Source organism: Austrofundulus limnaeus, unplaced genomic scaffold (genome assembly GCF_001266775.1).
Source record: "Austrofundulus limnaeus strain Quisiro unplaced genomic scaffold, Austrofundulus_limnaeus-1.0 Scaffold4, whole genome shotgun sequence".
Classification (NCBI taxonomy): Eukaryota; Metazoa; Chordata; class Actinopteri; order Cyprinodontiformes; family Rivulidae; genus Austrofundulus; species Austrofundulus limnaeus.
Window position 1 is genome coordinate 21,470 of NW_013952406.1, and position 16,491 is coordinate 37,960.

Here is a 16,491-nt window from a genome sequence, read left to right on the forward strand (position 1 = left end):
AATAATAAACAGTATGAAAACAATATGACTCCAGCTTATGGTTCGCATTCGGGGGTCATAATTATAGCTGAAATAGCAGAAAAAATATAAAATTTGCAAAAAAGAAGCTAAAACAGCACAAGGCTGTTAAAAAGAGCAAAACGCGTACAAAAGGTGGAAGACTGCAAAGATTTAGAAATATGTTAAAAACAGCTCCATTCATTTTCAATGGGAAAAATATGTCCGAAAAAGTGAAATGGCTAAAAAAGTATAAATAGCTGAAATACCATAAGTCATAGTCAGAAGGAGCTGAACATTTTGCTACATGAATTGTTAAAATAGCAAAAAAAAAAAAAAAAAAAAAAAAAAACAAATAGCTGAAAGGGATACATGCCAAAAAACATAAGGAAGAAATGATCTCAGTAGTGTAAATGACTGTGAAGCGTTCGCACAATATAAACATTTAGTCTGCATCAAAGCCCTGACCCCAACACCAGTTTATTTGTACTGCACAACATTTTAACCATAAAAACACCTTTACTGACGTTCCGGACCACAAACAGCACCTCATGTTGTTTCAGAGGTTAGCCGGGAGCCTTCGGTCTCAATCACACGTGAACAAGTCACCAGGAGAGACTTGCACATGTGTCRGTGGGCACACGAGCGCTTAAAGGTCAGCTCTGGTCAGCTGGAAGTTGAAAGTTTTAGTATTAAAAGGTCAAAGACTGCTTTAGTGTCAACACGGAGCCAGTCAATAACCCGCTCGCCCACCCACAGCAGAGCCAAGCTTTCTGTCTCCAGCAGTACGGCTGGTTGAAAGCTGGAAATCCTCTCCACATGAAACTGATCTCATCTTCGCCTTTCAGGGCTGTGATTGAAATTTTCTGTCTGAAACCAAAAATAAAAAGATATTCCCTTAAAGTGCCTGTGACATCCAAGTAAACATGAATGCATTTTTGGAAAGATTACATTGATAAAAAACAAACAAAAAAAAAAAAATCAGGCTACTGAGACGAACAGCTGTTGAGATATTCACGTGAAGAAACAGGAAGTGATGTCAAAGGAAACGTCTGCGTGTAAACAGAGCGTTTCTACAATAACCAGAGGTTTATAGTAACTAAGTACATTAACTTCATTACATTACTTAAATAATTTTTTGAGAGTTTGTAATTTTACCAAGTATTTTTTATTGTTACTTTAATTTTGTTACATTTGAAACTTAAAAAAATATAATTTTACTTCTTTARTTTACAATTTAACACCTAGTTACTCATTACAAATTAAATCTGTCTGAACTGAACTCATCAACCAAATCATGTCAACTGGTTCCACTAAACCTAGCAGCGTAAATATGAATCAATACACATTTTCTTTAAAAGAAAAAAATATATTGCCTCAGTTTACTCAACTTGGTTTAGTTGAACCAGTTTGGTTAAACAGTCGCCTCTGAAATTCCTTAAAAGCCTTCCAACATTTATTTTAAGGGTGTCAAACTAAAAGTAAGAACTGGAGGAAGTTGTCTGACACCCTATCCTTCAAAATAAAAGCCTCTGGTTGTGTCTGGAAACGTTAAAGGCAGAAAGCCCACCATTTTTGCTCACCGGTGGAACAAAGACTGTTAATTTGTTAAATAACTCAACAGTTTATTTCTTAGAGAATGTGTAAAAGTACTTTTACTTTCTTTATTTTTGTGAACAGTTATGTCTTTTACTTGAGTACTTTTTTCATCAGTGAAATTTACTTTTAACAAAGTCATTTTCTGTTAAGTTATTTGTACTTTTACTTTATTTTTTCAAGTACTTTATAGACCTCCGACAATAACAGACTGTAGAGACGAATCTGATTCAGAGATGAAAAAGAGTCAGAGTTTAAATAAAGTTTTAATAAACAAAGAGTTAATTTCTTAAAGAGCTTCCCTTTGATGCCACTTCCTGTTTGATTTCAGCTGAAATTAAAAAGAAGAATCAGCCAGTTATGTGACAAAAAGGGTAAAATCACGTAGATTAAGTCAAGTTTCTTGAATCTAAAGATGTTTTCTTTGACTTGTTTTTGTTTTTGAAGGATACGCAGGTCACAGCACTTTAAAGGCTTAGCATCAGTCTTCAGTTTAACTCGATAAAATCAGTTGTTTTAACAAACACGTTGTTAATCTARGATTCCTGAATAAGTGATTAAATTCCACTTTTAATTGAGTTTAATGGGGCACCATTAGACAAATGATGTGGAAATGGAAAAACCTCGACGGCTTTTCTTTCTTGGTGCCAAACATTGTTTTTGCTTCAACCGTCAATCAGACCATAAAACAACAAGTTCAGCTGCACTCCTGACAGCACGTCAGAGTGGGGGCCACCAGCTCATATGCATACAGTAAATGCTCCTTATCCAGCCTCAAGATTTCCACCAGATAATAAGTCACAAAGCAGCTTTTCGCTGSCCACCCAYGCAGCTCAACTCTGACCCGCCTGGTCCCGACCGATGGCACGATAGCAGCAGCAACGGTTCGGATCGGAGATGGTATCATGAGTGAGCCCATGAAAGGGACGCCCTGTTAACCAGCGTCAGTAAGGACTGCAGACACACGGGGTGTGAGGATGTTTCCAGGCTGCCATGGTGGTCTTTGACAATCCTACAGTTTCTGCAACAAACTAAAAATCTGTCTCATCGGGATTCCCGTCTCGTCTGCGCCTTCGATTCTCACGCAAACCGTCTTGCTCAATTTTACCTCTGCTTTAATGAAGATGTGATTAAGGGTTTTTTTCTTTTTCAAATCCCCAAATCCCCAGCTCATATCCAACTGTCAGCGAGTGTTGATTACGCGATACAGTGACAGGGAGGAGGAGGAAGGAGCAGAGGTGGAAACAGACAGAGCTGCAGCATATGTGCTGCGCTGGTATTCTATGCTGGAGGGTCGATACGAGTCCTGGGATTTCTTCTGCTCGTGCTCAGGTTTCACCGCGTGACCTCTACCGGCCGAACACACACACCCACACACACTTTTACAAGCTTCACAAAGTCTTTTATAAGCATCCAGAGTCATCCTCTATCTGCTGTATGGGATTTAACTTATTTCATTAAAAGGGCCAATATTATGTGTTTCTCAGGCATGTATTTAAATACTATACCATAATGAAGTATCTATGTCACATTTAGCTGTTATTAAAATGCTGTTTTTATGTTTAAATAGAAAATAAACTTATCTTCTCATCACTTCCTCTTCTAAACACCTTGAAAATGGCCTCTGTCTCTTTAAGAACCACCTTATGCTTCTGTCTCGTCCCATTCAGTGGGGGGGCCGCACGTGGGGGGTTGTGTGCCATGATACAGTTTACTTGGCATCTGAAAATACATTTCCTCAAAGGTATTTTTAATCTGAAAAGAGCTTCACTGAGTGAGAACTGATGTTGAGAGCTCAGCAGACAGTTAAGTTTCACTTTCACCCGAAAGCCTGCAGGAGTCATGGGTGGGGTGTGTGGGGAGGAGGTGGGGGGGTGCGCTCTGCTATGAGGAAGTTCGGCTTAAAGACACGTCCCAGGGACGTTCCTGGTCCCCACCTGTCATTTTGCTCCTCAGCATGGCTTCATAAAAACACTGCAGGATTTCTCAAACATGCACGAATGAGTCAGAACAAGGCTTTGGGCCTGTTTTTTTTATGAGAGTATAACATTATAACATGATATAAAACTCAAAAAAGTTGATTTTACATGATATCGCCCCTTTAACTTTTGAACTGAAATTAATTTTGACCTCTTCATTCAGAGGATGTTTGCTTGAAACATTTCACGATGAGTTTTAATCCAAGATGGCCGCCACAGTCAGGGGTGTACGAGGAAAGGGTATGGTTCACCCAGGCCCAGCAGGCAGAAACATTAACGCTGCGCTCTCCCATCACCTTCCCTCCTTCCACCTCCTTCCTGGAGTGGACGGGCGAGCGGAGCGGAGCGATGGAAGCGGTCCAGGGTGCATTCAGGATCTCCATCGCTGCAGGATAATTACTCCTGCTAATCAGAGCACTTTACAGCAGCTCCTCTGTTCATCTGCACCCCCTCCTCGCTCTCTCCTAACACTCTGGCTTTCTGTCCACCCTCCCCTCCACTCTTCCTATTAATGCTCTCCAACAGAAGACAGAGCGCTCGCTTGAATAATTTGTAGTGTGTGTTGGACGTGTTCTCACCAGGCAGTTGTGATAGACGCTCAGCTGAGACAGAGGGAGAGTGTTTGGTCGCTGATAAAGAGCCCTTTGTACGTTCGCTGAGCCTGATAGTTGCTCATCTCCTCCCCGAACCGGCAGGAACCAAGACATCAACCTCTGCAGAAGACCCTGGGGTTAAATTCACCATAAAGACCTCAGTGACTCATAAAAATTAAATCATTTTCTTCCTCCCTCTCGTGTCCACAKCCCAGTAATAAACACATTCGCTCACGCAGCCTCGCTCTCATAAAAAACCCGGGGCTACTTTTATTTTCTTTCACTCACTGAAGCCAAGATGGAATTATTAAAATTCCAAACGCTGCTTTTGAGGCATTTCGTTCAAATAACTTTGAAGATGCAATTAGTACTTTATCAGACGTGACATTAGAGCAGAGAGCTGGACCGATGAGGCTGATCAGGTCCCAATTATTGAGGAGAACATGCTGTGGATCTGGGTGGGCCTGCCAGGACTCAAAAAAGCTCATCTTTCTATTTTTCTGTTTGCTTTTCTGGCACCTTGTTGAATAAAATAATAAATTCAAAAAAAGGACTACTAATTGAACAACCAGACTTTTGGTTTTGGAACCTCATTGTCTGAACCGACTGCACATAAAAGCAAAAAAAGAAAAAGCCAGTCAGGTCCACCTGTAAACTCATTTGTTAAATCACAGCTTAAAGGTCACTGGAGGCCCTGRCAGGGGAGGAGCCAGAGGGGTGGCTGCGGTGGCCAGTGACACCTGATTGGCCACCCTTAAATAAATAACTGACAAAATTTAGATTTTGTTAAAAATTGTCCTGAAATCACTGTACTTTACATTTTCAGTTGGGTGTATTTTAGAAATGGTTGAACTACAACCCTTTATAAAATTAGCATTAACYTTAGTGATRAGCCTAATTTGGGGTTAGCATCAGCTGTCAGCATGTGATCATTCTTAGCTACTTCATAACAAATATCATCTGAATATGTCCTGAAATGTTTGTCTGTGGCGAGCATCTTAAATTTTTAGCATTTAGAATTTGGTAAAGATTGTTTTCGGCTACTTCTGCATTCAGTTTCATCTTTAAAAAAATGGCTGAATAAAAAGTTGTGACTAGCATTCAGCATGATTTTTTGATCGTTCTCAGCTCAATATTTATAAAACAGATAAATTAAAGTAATTTGGAATAAGCTTTGGTGACTTTATATTTATTTAGGCCAGGGGTCTCCAACCTTTTTTCCTTAAGAGCTACTTTCACAAAATGAAAATGTCCAAGAGCTACTTTTTACAACCATTGAAATAGGCTTGTTTTGCACAAAAAACATTGTCTTTAATTCACATGAAACCACCACAAAAAACAGAATTTACATGAATGAGTTTTTATTGTTCATCCTATCATATTACAGTGTATTTCACACTAATAACTTTGGGTTTAACTGCAACAAATTTGTGCACAAATACCGTCGGGTGACGGGTCTTTGATTTTTTTTCCCACATTGTAGACTCCAGCAGGGAGAAACCCCCTGTAGTGATGTATACCGCAGTGGGAGGYGTTTACCAGGAGCTTGGCACAGTGTGTCTCAAGGGGCTATGAAAGGTGTGTGAAAACAAATGCCGAACAACCAAGTAACTGTGCGATGTCTGCCGATCGACCATACTGAGCCCTGAACTGTTTGATTGACAACCAAGAGGGAGGGWTATCTGTGGATGATTGGAATTAAATGAAAGTTTGTTTGGCCAGTGACAAATTCAATTTGCTTCTCCTAATTTTTCATAAGCACTGGAGCTACTTTAAATGAGCTCACGAGCTACTGGTCAGAGACTGCCYATTTAGTATGTGCCCCGCTAAAAAAACACTTTGGCCACCCCTTGCAAAAAGTCTAGCTCCGCCCCTGCTGCCTCAGACTCCAGCTTTGGTCGACGGCCAGCTGAGTTTTAGTGAAGTGCGTTTTATCCGTGTGGAAAGACCGTTAAGGTTAAAACAGACAAACCTAAAGGACTGTAAATGCAGTCTATAAGGTTAGACTGTCTGCACACCTCGAGTCTCGCACCCTCCATTCACAACTTATTGTATTTGCAAGCTCATGTTGCACTGCTAATACCATTAGCCGGGGCGGCATTAGCTGAATGATGTATGGCAGAGCGGAGGAAACCTGACTACATCCGAGGAAAGGTCAAGAAATGCGTGTAATACAGACTCCCGTGTTCAACTCCCCTAAACACTCCCCGCTTTTAGACAGAGGCGAATCAATAGAGCGGCTTTAAATAGGCCTCGGCGCTCTGCATGATGTTTCTAAGTATGGCAGGCACATGTACCCACTTCTCTGTTCCTGCAAGAGACGGCCTCAGCCGTTCCAGTGCAGCGGCTCCGGTCCCGTGAGGCAGAAGCGCCCTGTCATCACAACARTGACAAACAGGCCAACGTGGACTCTTAATAACAAACAAAATTCTCAGATACGTCCACAGAAGTTGCCCATTAAGATCCCATCGGACTTTTTAAGCTCGTAACTGTAAATTATGCAGCAGATCAATGTGGAGGATCTTTGTCGGCCATGTCAGTGAGAAGAGAGGAAGGGCGTTGATTGTTTGAGAACAATTCACCGAATGTCTCCTTTTTTTTATCAGTTGTTAGGCTGGGAGCTTATCCAACCAGTCAATACGCAAAGACAATGGAACTCTGGTTTTATGCAAAACTTTACTTTATATGTAACAAATGCATTGATTAGTTTTCTGCAAGACTATAAGGATGTTCCTAATTTTAGGAAATATTGTTTGAGCCTGGTATAAACAGGAGAACATGTTAAAACACTGCAACAAGAAGAGCATAAATTAATAAAAAAAGAGAAGTTATACCCAWTTACTGTATTTTATTATTGTAGTGTAACATAAACTAATGACATAATACAAGAAATGGGTGCTCTGTTACAGTTTTCAGGACCAGGTGTTGAAGCCTTGAAAGAAGCCTTGGGGGTCTCCACAGGGGGTCTCCTGCCAGGCCCGGTACAAAGAGCAGCTCAAAGGAGTTTTGGATTTCTGCTGGATCGCTGCTCCTTTCAACCTGGTTCAAGATCCTAATAGAAATAAGAAATAATCTGACCAAATCAGCCCAATAAAAAGGCTGACGTACAGAAAACCGATGTGTTTTAGAGACTCGTGTCCATCAGAGTGGGCGTGTTGATGGGATATGACACGGTGCCGTCAAAGAAAAAAAGAAACAGAACAATGTATGGAAATGACTTCTTTATAGGCTGTTTGCTGTGATAAAAACCAGAGCTCTGCAGTAGCACCGTGACTTCCCAGCCTCTCTGGCCTCAGCCAAGACTACAATCAAAAAGATGACCTCCCTAAATCCCCAAACGGCATTTTTTTCAAAGCTCCACATGGCCTTAAAGTCATGCAACGTGCAGACGCTACACAGATTAGCGCGTGATGAGAAGAAACCCGATGTGCATGGTCCAAGACAGGTCTGGCTGGTGGATGATATAAATTACGCCCCCTCCCCTCCTCGCTGAGAGAAAAAAAAAAGATTCCTTCTTCCTTCACACAGCAACTTAGCCAGAGCCCATCTGTTTATGAGAAGCAGCTGCTGCATGTGTGCAGAGCACCAGACATCTGCTGTGGGACTAATCACAAGCCGGTAAACAAGTTCTCTGCAAACACAGCATCGTCATAATGAGATTTCTGCTCTGCAGTATCAGCGCAGAGAACTATGAATGTAACAGTGACTTTGTTTTTTTTTATTACTTATAACTTATTTATATTCAAACATTATCGATTAAGTTTTGGAGTCAACACAATTCAAAACAGCCGTTGCAGGTGAGTCACTATAGGGAACAGAAAAAAGACAACAACTCAGATAATTTAACGGATATTGAACTGAAATTTGGTGTGACCAGAGCTGAGACTCATTTCTAATTTATACTCTGAGCACAAACTGATTGTGACAGATTTGACTTTAAGACTTTGGGAACTACCAGCTGTGTGTCTGCAGCCTGATTTTACAGATTAAAATAAACAACTAGATACTGCATGGCGGTATGACCCCTGCARGTATGCAAAGCACCAATGAACCAGAAGTCAGAACTCACCAGAACAGATTTATTGCTATGGATATGTATTGGGGATTCATCAGAGCTAAAAATAACAAAACAATCTGAAGCTCCTATGTGGAATAGTTTTGAGTTAAATGAATTTCTTTTTTGTCCAGACTCCCTCTATTTAGATGGAGCCCCCTCCTCAAATATGGGGTCTATCATAAAACRGTTGGCTGGTGCAGTGTAGGTCGGAAACATCTACAGTCCTGCCAGACTTCATGTTGATCGATGCAGCCGTTTCTGTGCTACYGTTGATCAAAATTCACTYAAAAACAAAACAAAACAAAACAAAAACCAGTATGAAAACAATATGACCRRTGCCTTCGGGGGTCATAATTATACACAACCATTGACTCGTTTTTTTCTTTTTATTCTCAAACAGATCCCAACCTCCCTACGTACGACCCTCCCATTTCTGACCCACTTCCATCTTCCGATGGCGACCTGTTCCTCGACGTCTCCGACAGCCCGCTGCCCAGCGGCGAGACCACCACGTCCAGCGCCGGCTCCCCTCACTTCATCGGCCAAGGCCTGAATGAAAACCTCATCCCCATCTACTGCTCCATCCTGGCTGCGGTGGTGGTGGGCCTGGTGGCCTACATCATGTTTAAAAGGTGAGTAAAAAAACAAAGAGCAACGAAGTGATCCGGGACAGAAGGGTTGAAAGTGACGGCGCTCGAGGTAAAAAGACTTTAACGCAGATGTTCCTCCAGAAAACAATCAGCTCAACAACTGGCTGTAAAGTGAAGACATTTTCAGGCTGACTGTTGTTGAAGTGGCTTTGACACACTTCTTCTTTAAAAAAGAAAAAAAGCCATAATGAGGTTTTCCTAAAAAACAGAAAACACATCAGCGAGGACACAGAGCCTCTAACAAACAGATACAAACGCAGCCTAAACTGAAGCAAGTAAACAAGCTCATTAGAAGCATTGATTGTCTGAAATGTGCCGACCAGGGGAAACGCATCAGCGCGCACACACATGGACACACACTTAAACCCTCTTTGTCACGTGTTCAGAAAAGGAAACTGATGCGAACTTTTACAGCAGATATTAATTCAGGTGGTGTTAAACTCACCATATCGTTCAGTCTCATAAATAATTCAGCTACGTTGTTTTATAAGCCATTTGTCTTCTGTGAGAGAAGATGTCGTTCAAAAACACTTTCTGAATTTTTCATGAACGTTTTACTGAAGTMCTTGTTAAAGTCCTGCACAAAAGTGTGGCCATTAAGATTATTTACTTAAAACATCTGCAGGCTGAAATAGGGCTGAACAATATATCGCAAAAATATTGTCACCGCAATATCAGAGTGTGCAATATTCATATCGCAAAGGACTGCTTGGAGTGCAGTAATTGTTGACTAAAGTATTTGAAGAGTTTTGAAGTTGTATTTTTCATGCTAATAAAACAGCTCACAGCAGACACATTACCAAAAGTGTTAAAGTTTAATAAGAGTAGGGAGTACAGGTTAGAAAGGGAGGAAAGAAAAAAAAGACAAATCTCAAGGTTTTCTAACATCGTGCAGCCCTAGCCTGAAACAACAGAAAACATGCAAACTGCAAAGACCAGAGAAAATATAAAMCATAAAGTCACAATTTTTCTCTCATTTTACAGGTTTAAGATTTGTGTTCAAAACCTGCAAACTAACGTGTTMGTTTGTGTGTAAAACAGCTGAAAACTTAGAGGCTTTTATTTGTTTACCTCAGACTAAGACCAGAGTAATTAAGCTTTCATGTGGTTTTAGCTTTCAGCTTGTTTACATTGAATGCATACCTGCATTTCAGAATATACCAAGAAAACTGCTGGATTAAACTGAAGCATTTGTTTGAAATATTCTCTTATTTATTCAGTTTCATATTCTTTGTTTTAGATTCGTTTTTGATGCTCCGCGCTGGCWTTTAGTGTGCTTATTTCTGGTCCACAATACCAGAGAAATACCAACATATTTTCTTATTTTAGTTTCCAGGAAACGTTTCAAAAGGTTGTGATTATTTTATTGTACATCTGCTGCAGCCACAAAACAGTTTGTAAAATATTTATAATTAGATTTCTATGTTTTAAGAATAACATTTAATTAAAAATGTTATGTTTTCATATAAAATGTGTATAAAACATAATTCCAGCTGAAAAGAGTGGTATTTATTAGATCTTTGCATAAAAGTTTAAATAATAAGTTCTAAAGTTTTCATGCTAATTCATCATTAAAGTTAAAATATTTACTAGAATCTGTTTTAACCATGTGTATGCTGGCTCTCTTTAAATAATACAGAATAAGGCTGTAATCTGTTGCTTTGCCTAAATAATCCCAAATCTATAGCTCAGTAAATCTTATTATGTGGTCATTTGTATTACCATATAGGTCATGTTGTAATGGTTTGAGTGTGTTTCTGTTTATTTCCAGGTGGAATAGCTGCAAACAAAACAAGCAGGCAGCTAATAACCGGACGGCTACAAACAACCAGATGGTGACACCAGAAGGAGAGAAGCTGCACAGCGACAGCGGCATCTCAGTGGACACTCAGAGTCTGCAGGAACAGCAGCAGCAACAACAACAAGCCCAGGCCGAAGTGCAGCCTCAGCCTTCACGCTCACACACACAGGAACAGATAGGTAAACAAACAAACAAACAAACAAACAAAAAACCTGAAATCAAACTGAAGCTCCCTGAGAGAACCTGGTTTCTGCACCACTTTATAATAAGGCTCCCTTATAGATGGCTTATAAATAGTTTATAGATAGGCTATTAATTAATCTATAAACACTATTATTACCTTCGCCAATGGCGAGGTAATGTTTTCGGTCCCGTATGTCGGTCTGTCTGTGGACAACATTACTCAAAAACTTGTGGACSGATTGTCATGACATTTACAACACATGTGGGGACTGGGCCAAGGAACACACCACTAAATTTTGGTGATGTTCCAGATCACGACGCGGATACAGGAATTTTTTTTCTGTTTATCCTCTGAGATCGGCAAAGCTGTGATGCTTTCACAGGGCTTCTGTAAAAAACAGTGCGAGCGTTCAGTGTTCATTTGAACTGGATTACAACAGCACAGACTTCAAACTTTATAAAAGTAATGTTCAAACCAAATGTAATGATGAATAAGTCTTGCCATAATGTGCGCATTTTTACACATTTGGTGCGTATTTAGAGAACGTCGTCTGACCAGGAAGTGCGTGACTGCACTATGAAACCTATTTTTCCCATTTCCTCAAACACACCACATTGACGTAGGCTTGTAAACAGATCGATGAAAAACGAGGAAGAGGAGTGATGCGCTCAGGTGCGGTGAACTTCAGACTTGGATGTTGTTTGTTTGTTTGTTCATTTTTATTATTTAAATGAGACCAGGGGCGAGGTCATGTTTTTGGTCGCGCTGACCCACTCGCTTCCAAAGCGACGGTACCAGGAAGCACTTTATGAAGACTTTGTTCTTGCTCCGGAGGTAGATGGTTCCTTTACAACCTATAAAACACCAAAGGTTGGAGAGGTGGGGGATGGGAGAGGGGGCGGCGTTCACTAGGAATCTATTTCCTGTTTTTAGTCAACCGGTTTTTTACTGGTTGGTAAAGTAACACTAATGGCTCCATTCACCGGAGGTCAAATAAGCTGTTATATTAAAAAAAAAGAACTAGAGCAGAAAGAGAGTCTTGCAGTGACTGACTTTCAGACGGGGGTATTCCCTGCATGAGTCACTGGTGAAGGGTGAGAGCTGCTTCATGAAGAGAGRGTGGCCTCCTTTCTGTCAGCTCATCAAAGAGCCATCTATATGTGCCCCCTCCCCCCCTCCATGCAATCATGCATATAGATGGAGTTTAAAATTTAAACAAGACTGTCGTAGCCCTGCAGCCCGACTGCACATCCCTGACCTTTTGTCTGAGCTCCTCCACAAAAACGCAGGCCAGAAACCGCGCATTGCAAAAATCTAGATTTAAGAATTAAAACTTTAACACATCAGCAGACACCCTGACCAGAATATAAATAACGCTGATTAGCTTTCATCAGGTTCTGGAGGATAAAATCAACTGGGTCTTGGAGGTGAAAGCCGCAGGGAAACGATGTTTCAGAAACCCCCTGTGGGAGGAGAGTGTTTATTTCAGCGCTACAATCAGCCTCCACCAAACTACAGTTCAAATCCTCAATAAACAGTTATGGTTTGGTGCTAGAGCGTGATGCAGAACGGGTCATTCTTCAGTTGTGTTTAACATTATTCATTTTAAAAAAAAAGCTTCAATGTTGCTGTGATTGGAACAAATTACTGTCTGTTTAAGTCAAAGTCAAGAAAGGGTCTACGAACCAGTCACAAAACATCAAAAGCTGTTGTTTAGTAAAGCAATCATGCAAAAAAACTATACCACCATTCTATACCACAGTTAAATGGTAAATGAACTACTCCTACCATTTCAGACACTCCCACTTCAGCAACCTTTCTGAAGAGGTATTATYTTATAAATAAGAGGCAGCATTAAATAACATGGGTTTTGGAATTAACTCAGGGTACAGATGAGTCTTACTTGAATGATCCCACGGAAAATACGTTTTCCTGAAGAACCGGAGCGAGTAAAGAGGCTCTTTATGTTTCAGCTCCTCTCAGACATCGATGCTAAGCTAGTTTTAGCGAAGAAACTCTAAATATAGATKAATATAAAGRTATGGTTTGCAATGAAATCATGAACATCCAACACTTTTAAGGTACGCTTCGCTAGAATGGTGGCGCTGTGGYGTGGGAGTTCTGTTTCAGGGTAAATAGGCGGAGCTTTGTACCAGCGGTGTTTAAAATTATTAAAATTATTTAAAAACTGGTCCAGATCTTCATTTCAGACATTTACTCCYTGATCCTGACGGTGGCCTTCTGGTCTGCTATGGTTAGAAACACTTTTTATTTTCTCTTTGCAGTGGTGAGCGTGGACGGCAGCCCCCAGCCCGACTCGCCTCCCCCTAAAGTCTGAGGAGAAGGTGGACGAAGGGGAGACGTCTGAGGATGGGGAGAGCAGAAACTGAGACCTAAACCATGGACCAAAGTGAAGGATGTGGGGAGTGGGGGCTGGCACAGAGCGCAAAACAAACAGATAACAGAAGTGGGCTCAGGAAAACCCACCGGACCTACATGGACCATGAGTGTAACTCTGCAGCGTGCCTGAACAACATATTTGTGGCAATATAAAACACAAGAACCAGTGTTATATCTCATACTAAGACCTGTAGCTGCCAGTTTATCCAACTTTTCTTTTASTTTCATCATTGATGAAACATTCATAAGCAGACTATYATTTTTGTTTACTTTWTTTRCCTTTGRATCAGAACAAGCAGGGCATTTTGATGTTCGTCTCGTATTTCTCTGTGGRGTCCCACTCTCAGACGATCCTCGGCCCCTCTCTGTAGGATTCACTCTATTAGACACCCACRGTCATCAGAGCTACTGAAAGCAGCAGGGGTGCCATGAGTCACTCCCATCTTCTTCTGCAATTTATTCTCCCTGTATCATTTAACCGCCGATCTGTTTCTCCTCATATTATCTCGTAACGTGGGACCGTCTGAGACTCGCTGATCCAAGTGACTCATGTTTGGATGAGAGATCATTATTTTTCAGCCTGCTCAGTAATCAGCTTCGACGGTTCTGCCTCTGCTCCAGCTACATGAACTCCCRTGCTCTCAGCGCCTCCAGAGATTGTGTTTCTGCAAACTTCTCGGTCGCAACGTGACGTACTCGAAGTGTTCGTCTCGTGGCTGGGGCTCCACGGCTGATTCAGCGGGCCCCTTCCTCTGGAAGAACATKTCTGGACTGTGCTGACTCACTGAGACGACGGGAACGGGGGAAGCCATCTGTGGATTAAAAAAAAAAAAGGAGCAACAGCATCATCACTGCTAATTAATCTGAAAATGAGACTGAAGCGATCGGCAGCACGGAATCCCATCTATAATCATTCACACATCCTGAGCAGAAAATTGGGACGCTCCTCTGAGAGGGGGAGGATGAAAGAGCCCCCCCGCCTTCACCGTTTTGCGTAGAAGCTCATCAGTGTTGCAGAGCGATAAGCAGTGCTCAGGGAGCAGCGTTTTGTCGTCACATCCAAACAAAGCCCCTCCCGACAGGCAGGTAGTAATTACCTCAGGGTTTCGGTGTCGTTTCTCCTCTGCTCCGCTCTCATCAGGATTAAAGCTGCAGCTTCAGCGTGACATTACACATCTCTWATCCACGTCTGAAATCGCCTACATTTACTGCATTTGTGATATGAAGCACTTAGTCCAGGCTCACTGCGTGGTACTGTTTATTATAGAAGGCCACCTTTTTGTGCCCATCCCCCTCCTGCTGCTGCTGCTGCTCGCAGTAACTGTAGAAAACTTGTAAAGAAAACTGTAGCCGAGCTTGACTGCATCCATTCTTTACAGGTGGATTCTCAGGATTCCTTCTGTTGTAGTTCTACTGAGATTATTAAACCAGGAGGATTATATTTAACAGGATGTTGGATTACGATGAGGCACCGAGTGTAAAGTGAAATGTTAAAAAATATCACATATTTTTCATTATTTAGCTCAAGTGTTTAAAAATTTCTACCAACATTTTATTATTTAGCTCACTGTTCGTACATGAAGCTAATTTTTCACTAAATGATAAACTAAAATGTTAAGAAATATATTTAAATATTAAATCCTATATCTAAATGTTTAAATCTAAACATAAAGTTGTTAGCCACCGTTAGCAGCAGCTAGCATAAATGCAGTGGCCATTGTTGATGTTAGTCACAGGATGATGACATCATCCTGGTTATGTGCTGCTAACGCTGATAATGCTGCTAAAGCTAATATTTAAAATCTAAATTAAAAATGTGTTCATAAAAACAATATGAGTGGTCCCTGTGGTGCAGCAGTTTGATGTCTTGTAGGGAAGCTTTAGCTGCATTGGTGCTAGCAGTTTCTATTGTCTCAGGATGATGACATCATAACAATGAGCCGAGCACCAACAGCAAAGGCTGCATTCCATTCAGAAATACCCAAATGTGAACTTCAACATTTAAGGCTTAACTTTTACATTTAGATTGAAACATTTAGATTTAGGATTTAATATTTAAATATATTTTAACAATTTAATTTAACATTTAGTAAAAATTACCTTATTGTACAAACAGTGAGCTAAATAATGACAAATACGTTAGTGAATTTTTATTTCATTTTACTCTTGGCGCCCCATAGGAGCCGGCACGTTGAAAGACAAAAAAGAAAGAAATACTTTGATTTCATTGTTTACATACTGCCCAACAAGTGTTTTCACTGCACATTCAGTGTTTTTGGCACCAGTTCACGTTACTGGTTCTTGTTTAGACATGAAAGAATGTATTTCAGCCTGAACCGTGTTTTTGTATTTTAAGCGGTATGTTTTCGTTCAACGCCGTTGCCTTTTCTAGTCAAGTCATTTTATAAACAGAAAAAAGAAAGAAAGTAAGAAAGAAGATAAAACTAGTGATAGGGATCGAGATGAACCCCACGGCAGCTGTTCCTGCCCCTTCTTCCGTTAAATATAAAAATGAATTTGAAGGTGACATCTCACTTGGCTGCAACCAGTCAGTGAACATTTATAAAAGGAGTCTGCAGGATGTTTTGCGACTTTCACAGGATAGGCATGTGGTCCTGTTCGAGTCAAAATCCCTTACAGTTCAGCGAGACTGTAGCAAAAGTCTGAGTCTCCCAACAATAAGATACAACTTTTCATCAGAGGTCTACAGTAAAAGTAAAAATACCCTAACAGAAAATGACTTTGGTAAAAAAAAWGTCACTGCTGAGAAAAGTACTCAAGTAAAAGTCAGAAAACTGTTCACAAAAAATCAGGAAAGTAAAGGTACTTTTGCAATCTCTAAGAAATAAACTGTTGAATTAATTTAAATAAAGTGGTGTCACTGAACTATGTTGAATAAATTGAGCAATATACATACTTTCTTTTAAAGAAAAAAATATAAATTGCTTTACATTTACTCAACTTTGTTTAGTAAAACCAGTTGACTTGGTTGAGTAAAGTCAACACTTCATTTTTTAGAGTGCATGAACGACTCCTCTCACGATGAATTCAGACAGATTTAATTTGTAACGAGTAACTAGGTGTTAAATTGTAAATAAGTAAAAGTATAAATTTTAGGTTTTAAATGTAACAAAATAAAAGTAAAAGTAATTACTACTTGGTAAAATTACAAATCCTCAAAAATACTTAAATACTCTAAGTAAATGTACTAGCTACTACAGTGGTTTGCAAAAG

At 40.4% G+C, this 16,491-nt stretch overlaps 1 protein-coding gene and 1 long non-coding RNA gene across 2 annotated transcripts in view; one reads left to right on the forward strand and one right to left on the reverse strand.

Annotated features, from left to right (window-relative positions):
• The window catches only part of ngfra (nerve growth factor receptor a (TNFR superfamily, member 16)), a 28,247-nt gene extending 13,158 nt beyond the window's left edge, over nucleotides 1-15,089 (forward strand). Inside the window, exons 4-6 of the mRNA XM_014022068.1 lie at nucleotides 8,623-8,854; nucleotides 10,644-10,852; nucleotides 13,143-15,089. Of these exons, the coding sequence (XP_013877522.1) occupies nucleotides 8,623-8,854; nucleotides 10,644-10,852; nucleotides 13,143-13,195 (494 nt within the window). The 3' untranslated portion in view covers nucleotides 13,196-15,089. The remainder of the gene's footprint in view (nucleotides 1-8,622; nucleotides 8,855-10,643; nucleotides 10,853-13,142) is intronic.
• LOC106527246 (uncharacterized) overlaps nucleotides 4,062-16,491 on the reverse strand; it is a 116,625-nt gene continuing 104,195 nt past the window's right edge. Inside the window, exon 4 of the long non-coding RNA XR_001311360.1 lies at nucleotides 4,062-4,285. This is a non-coding gene — a long non-coding RNA (uncharacterized LOC106527246). The remainder of the gene's footprint in view (nucleotides 4,286-16,491) is intronic.